The sequence below is a fragment of the Pyricularia grisea genome (genome assembly GCF_004355905.1).
Source record: "Pyricularia grisea strain NI907 chromosome Unknown Pyricularia_grisea_NI907_Scaffold_1, whole genome shotgun sequence".
Taxonomy (NCBI): Eukaryota; Fungi; Ascomycota; class Sordariomycetes; order Magnaporthales; family Pyriculariaceae; genus Pyricularia; species Pyricularia grisea.
In genome coordinates, this window is record NW_022156716.1 from 915,203 (window position 1) to 921,557 (window position 6,355).

Genomic DNA, 6,355 nt, shown 5'->3' on the forward strand with positions numbered 1-6,355 from the left:
AGGGCTCATCGAATGCATGCATAGGCAGGACGAGGTCCATTATGGTACTGTGTCATCGTGCACGACGAGACAAAGAAGTATAACAACCACATTACACGTTAACCACTTATCTTTGGCTCGACGGGCCTATAATTAGGGTTCAATACATTCAGCAATGGAAGTAATGCGGCAGTGAGAAAAACAAATAGCAGGTTCATGTTTAAATAACGAATGGGATGCGGACAGCTGTGCGAGCGGAAACTAATGTAATTTTATCGGGACATGTTCCTCGTGGAAGGACATCCCATATGCAGAGCATGAATTGCAAGGTGACAGTAATAAGAAAGAAATGGTATGCTATAGAAGAATAAAAACATAAAAAAAAACAGTTATAGAATTATGACGGATATCTTGCGGTATGATACCGGTGGAAAAACAAACACAGAAAGACTGAAAATGCAAACGCCGTCGTGAATAGCGAAGTTTAAAATACTCCGACCCCTAAAAGAAAAAAAAAGAAAGAAAATCTATTCCTAATTGCGGATAAAAATTGCTTTCCGATCAAAAAGCAGGTGAACACCAGTAGTCGTTACTTTCGTAGCTAGTGAAGACGATGCGGCACATGTACAGAGATAAGCCTGGGAGAATCAAGGCGGGCAGTTGCGCTACCACGGCCCGACACGAACCGGATTTCCGTATGTGCCGTTCACCAGCTGGTTGAGGATAGAATTTGGATCGCCTCCGGCTCCGGAGCTGGACGGCGATGATGCCGATGCATTCGGGTTGCTAGGATTGTTGTTGCCAATCCAGCCGTTGCTAGCCATGGCCTGCATTGCAGAGCCTAGCCTTCCGCCCGACTGTTGGTTGTGTTTAGCCAGCATCTGATCCCAGCCACCCGTGTGCAAGACAAAGCCTCCACCTCGTTTTGAGGCCTCCGTGATGACTAGGGCCCACGCCCTCGAGATCTCGTCGTATGCGTTGTCTTTGTGCTGCCGGTAAGCCTGGCTGTCCCAATCCGGCAGTTCATGCACGACCTTTGTGGCTCCGTCGAGATACTGTAGCGAAGCGGTGACTTGGGTTTCTATCGGCGGCAGGAACTGGGGTGTGAAATCTGAGATGGCATCCACGAGCGCCATGAGCGGCTGTTTCACCCTGTAGTAGGTATAGTCTGAGCTCGTTTGGCCGTATGGGATTGCTGTCCGTAGCCTTTGTTGATAATCTCGGAGGATGCCGAGCGCCGAGACGACAGAAGGCCGCGGGGCGCCGTTGACGACTTCCTGTCCAATATCCGGATGTCGCTCGCAGATCTTTTGCAAGACAGTTCGGAGCTGCGTCGTATCGAGCGTCTCGAGTAGCCTAGGTAATGGAAGTGGACGGCCCGAGGCCTCGGCGGCTCTAATCTTTTTTGAGGGTCTGGAAAGCTGTCTCGACGGGATCGCAGGTGAGCTGAGTGGCGACACTGACATCTCGTCACCCTCGTTGTCTTCGGCCTTTCGCTTGCGGGAAGTCATGTTTGTGTAGGGAGAAACTGCGGCAATGTTAGAATTTGTCTTTGTTCCCAGCGACGAAGAAAAAAAAAAAAGAGTTCTTTCTACGCTCCATGTTATTTCTGGGATGGACAGCAAGGATGTGAGACGTACGAGATCGCGGAGGTGATAGTCGTGAGGTTTCGTATTGGTGAGGAAAGGGCGTCGGTTGTGGTGTGAGCAGAACGTTCATGATGGTGACGATGGACGTGGGAGCCGACGGGGCCACTACGCCTTTGATGGAGGTTTGACCAAAATTCTCTCGGTATGGTGTCGGTCGCTAGCGACTTCTGATTTTCTGCGATTTTTCGCGGCCCGTTTCCAGGCTGTTCAATCGTGGCACCAAGTTGCGTTTGAAGGATATGGGCGAAGAAAGAAATTGCCAGAGTGGGTTGAAGGGTCGGCCGCTAGACTTGCGGAGAAGGTGTGTGAAGGAAGGCAGACGGAACTTAGGCTGGCGGGCGGAGTTTTTATTTTTTTTTATTTTGTTTGTTGATGAAAGGAGAGAGGGGCCCGTTTCAATCGCTTTGCTCGTGTGGATTAATTGACTGAAGCCCAACCTGGCCTTGACACCACCTCCACAGACCAGAGACACCTCGTTTCCTCCTTTCAATCCAGTCATACAACTGGGATCTCAGTTGCGCTAAGTTGCCAAGACATTAGTGAGGACCAAAACTGTGGGTGTGTATATGGGTGTTTTAGTCTCTGTGAGCGATTGTGACTGGAGGCTGGCGTGCGGCTTGGATTGGGTGACCGGCGACGCCCAGAGCTTTCGCATTCGTTGCAACTTCTCCGCCGCCAGCTGGCGCTGCAAGAGGAGTAAAGAAAAGCGGGCGTGCCCCAGTCTTATTAATGAACTGGGATTATGCCGCTATAGCGACTGGGAGGCGGTCAAGAACATGAGATGTGGGCAAAGCCGGGCCGCTAGATGCATAGCGTAGCCACAGCATTGTCGATCCAGTTGCAACGAAATGTAATGATCAAGCATGAGTGGTCAGCTACGGTTTGAGTTTGTTTGTTTTACTACCTAGGTACATCCCAAAATACTCCAATAGATGTCCTTTGCTTTATGCTTTTCTTATTTTCTTCCATATCCGTTTTCCTCGGTTTCTTCTCTTTTCGATTTCCTTTTTCGTTTCTGTTTTTTTCTTTCGAAATTCTTGTCAAGTCCAGTAAATCATCTAGTCAAGCTAGTCCACTTAACTGGGGCTGTCAAGCAATACCCTTTGAATGGTGCGCATGCGACTGTCTTGCGGCTACTGTACGACGGTACACGAGCCAGTCGTCATTGGATCGAAGCCACCATAACAATCAACGCGGATAAATATCAGCGAAACTTTGAGTTTATAGGTCACCTTCACATTTTAGCTCAGCAAAATGTCATCGTAATAACAAGCTCTTGTTGTGGCTCTTTTCGTCAAAGGAAGGCGAATATTCTACTAAGCTGGAAAGGTTATACATGTAAGGTACCTAGATGCTAGTCGATGATCACACAATCTAAGTCTCCCTTGCCAATATTATCTGGCCGTCCGCAGTCTTGAGATTGGCCAAACCCCTGAGATGGGGCATTTGATGAAAAAACTGAGGCCCCAAAGTCCAGTTGTCGAGGTTTCTCAGATGGCTTTCGAAGGCCGGGGTGATAACGGGGTCGCTAGAGCCGTCGCTGCTCTCCAACAGGGAGCCTCGATTCTTGTGAGGCCAGTTGAGCGATATAGTGTCCGTATAGACTCCAGCGAATAGGTCAAACGTTACCGGGGGATCCATTCCAGGATAGGGTGCATTGTGATGTTTAACCGTGCTGCTGTCTCCAATTATGAGGTTGTCCTTGGTGTCATCGCTCACCCAGTAGCTTCTCAGCCCGGCAGCATCTGCTTTTGCAAAGTCCTTGACTATCCTATCCCGCATGCGTGGGAACGGACAATAGTCGAGCCACACCGGGTGGGGAAGCGTTACTTGCGAAGGCAGCGGGCGCAGCCATGGAGGCAACAACTCGTAATTCTCTGGGGTAGGATTCACCTGCCAGCGAAGATACAATGACATGATGAAATGAATTGCGATGCGCTCTGGCTCGCCTGTCATGTGAGGGAAAGCATGTACGATGTCGGTGAAGACTTGTGATATCGGATGCAACGTACGTTCATCCTCAGATGTGGCGGAGGGGTTTAGTAGTGACTTGACTGATGGATAGCGAGGCCCGGTGATCTCTGAAGGTGCCACACCTTCTGCTGCACGTTGTCGACGTTCTTGTAAGGTATTTTGAAGCATGCCATCGAGTGGGCAAGTTCGCAGGCAATTTTTGACCGGCGTCGAAAAATCGGGAACAATTTCTCCAAGTCCCTCGACGTTGCCTTCTGCACTGCCTCGTCCGCTAAATACAGAGGTCATGGCCACGTCATTGGAATCGGTAGGGGATGTTGTATATAGGCGAGGATCCAGTCGAGGGTGTAGATTTGGATCGAGGTTAGGGTCCAAGCTGGCTTCGATACTCGTATCTATAACCGCCGCTTGCACCTGTTGTGATTGGGGCTGGTGCCGATACTGGTGGTCCTCAAGCTGAGGCAGCTGGGTGCCTTGTTGCAACGGCTGTTGATGAGGAACTTGTTGGAGCAGTCCGTGCTGGCTAGACTGACGATGTTGCGTTTGTTGGTTAAAAGGGTTGGAGACTTGGTGTTGGTGGAACCTTGATGAGACCGAATTACCGTTAGGAGTCTGAATGGGAAAAGAGCGAGAAGTGGTTCCAGTGACAAATTCAGAAACCATATTTTGTTGCCACTGTTGATGCTGATTCTGGTTGTGCTTGAGCTGGGAATGGCTGCCAGGGATATCAACCGACCCGGCAGGCGACGCAGTGCCGTTCGGTGTCGAGACATGATTGGATGGAGATTCGACGGACAATATTGGTTGTGAAGGCATGTAGCCTGATGAAGAGGCAAGCTGATAGACGGACGGGGTGGCGGTGTGATTCTCACTAACCGCCGAGAGACTGCTGTGTACACCGACAGCCACGCCAGGTCCTAGTAAAGGCTGGAGCATGCCAATAACAGTGGCAAGACGCTGCTTGATTTCTGCATTCTCGGCCTCGACGGCCTCCTTAGCCTTGATTACAGCCTGGAGCTCCTGATACGGTTTCTGGTTGGTCAACTCCTCGATGCGCCTCTTAAGGCTCTCAATCTCGTTGCGTGTCCGCTCCCTAATTGCGCGCTGCGCTTCTCTGTCTATGCTCTGGGTTAGTACTGGAAATATACCAAGTCCCAAGGTATCAACGCTTTCACTACAAGTTATGTAGGCCCGTGAGAATGAAACAAGACCCAAAAACGTGGACCTGGACGACAGGCCTCACGTGCAGCTGGCATGCGACAGGCCAATCTATGCCAGGTTACCTTGTGTATACGGCTGATGTGTAACGACCGAGGGGGGGGGNNNGGGGGGGGGGGGGGGTGAGGGGGGGGGGAAGAAAAAAAGAAAAAAAAGTAGGAAAATTCATGAGCACATGTCGTCGAAATCCTCCAACGTACCGTTTGCCCGTTTCTTGGCAAGCTGCTCGGGTGTCAGATTGGCAACCCCACGCGAGCCGGACCCTGCCCCAGCACGGCGTTTTCTGCCGTCCGGCAGAGGAGTGTTGTTGCTGCTGTCGGCCGCGCCACCGGCCCCGCCCCGTTGTTCGGAGTGCAATATGCCGCTTCCTTCCATATCCCCGTCATCAGGATGCTCCCGCTTCAAAGATCCAGAGCTGCGCCGCGAAGTCGACCTTGCCGGTGGCGCTGCCGCTGCATGGTCTGCCAACCCCGCCAAGCCACCGCCGACAACTCCAATAACACTGGGTTCAGGCGTTGTTTGGTTCTGAACGACGGCTGCTGCTGCTGATGTTGCTTGCGAGCGCACGCCGCCGACCATGCTGGTCAAAAACCCCTGTGTTCCCGCCGACCCAGGAGGGGAGAGCAATGCCCGTCACACACGACCTCAGCTCAAGCCGGGAAAACGGGGATGGAGAAGAAAGGTTTTTTGGTAACAGCACGGTCAGGGCTGCCTCCCTACCATCTGGTCGCGATCGATGTTTTCTTTGATGCTGCAGAAAAGAGCTTGTTTTTGTCTCAATGATTCAACAAGGTGTAAAGGTTCACCTTTGGCCTGAGTCATGACATCGATTGGGGTGGAACTTTTTTTTTCACCCTCTGATCTTTTTTTTTTTCCTCTGTCTGCTACATCCTACTGGAATATGGATGCACTTTCCCCCTTTACCATGGTATAAACTACTGCGGAATTGGTTGCCATACCTAGTTAAGTGGGGAGGACAGTAAGTGCGACTTAGCTCAAAGTCAGGTTGGGCAAGGTAAGATTGGAAGGTAGCTTCGAGAACTAAAACGCTTCTTAAGGAAGGGAGGTGCCAACCAAACCTACAGTAGGAAGGTTCCTCCGGCACTATTGTCACCCCTGTCAGGTTTAGTAGGAACCCTAGCGGCGGCACACGACTCAGTAATACATCATGAACCAAGATCTCCACTGATACTCACCTTGACCTGCCAAGCCTGTCTAATACCAAACCCCCTTGCCCGCATAGCATCAAGGTCACTACCTGCCGAACACCAATCTAGCGGACTGATTGGCGACAGTAAATTCCCGATTTAGCACGGCTTTGAGTGTCCAACTATTTTGTACTACCTAAGGTAGGTATTTTGTCACACAGAAGGACGGCTGCCGTCTTCGTGGAAGAGGATTCGGTTCTTTAAACGGGCGGCTGCATACGAAGCCAGGGACGAGTCCACCTTGACCGAAGCGATCTAGATTCCCGAGTGCATTAGACCAGATTGGTTTTTTTTTTCTCCTTCTCTTCTAGTTCTAATCCATCCCTC

At 50.9% G+C, this 6,355-nt stretch overlaps 2 protein-coding genes across 2 annotated transcripts; both read right to left on the reverse strand.

Annotated features, from left to right (window-relative positions):
- Nucleotides 1–92: 92 nt before the first annotated feature.
- On the reverse strand, nt 93–2,227 carry PgNI_00228 (uncharacterized protein). The gene is made up of 2 exons (XM_031120310.1): nt 1,620–2,227; nt 93–1,507 (listed from the first exon to the last, which is right to left on the reverse strand). Exons 1-2 carry the CDS (start codon nt 1,696–1,698, stop codon nt 645–647), a joined length of 942 nt encoding a protein of 313 aa, XP_030986597.1. The 5' UTR covers nt 1,699–2,227; the 3' UTR covers nt 93–644.
- A 775-nt stretch (nt 2,228–3,002) lies between these two features.
- Nucleotides 3,003–5,399, reverse strand: PgNI_00229 (uncharacterized protein; the record flags this gene model as incomplete). Its single annotated transcript, XM_031120311.1, has 2 exons — nt 3,003–4,720; nt 5,021–5,399. The coding sequence occupies 2 exons, from the start codon at nt 5,397–5,399 to the stop codon at nt 3,003–3,005; spliced, it is 2,097 nt and encodes a 698-aa protein (XP_030986596.1).
- Between the last annotated feature and the right edge of the window lie 956 nt (nt 5,400–6,355).

Excerpts from the sequence above, each read along its gene's own strand:
- PgNI_00228 (XM_031120310.1), bottom strand. The coding sequence starts at position 1,698 with ATGAACGTTCTGCTCACACCACAACCGACGCCCTTTCCTCACCAATAC. Across the intron at positions 1,508-1,619 it reads ACTATCACCTCCGCGATCTC|TTTCTCCCTACACAAACATG; the intron begins GTACGTCTCACA and ends ACATTGCCGCAG.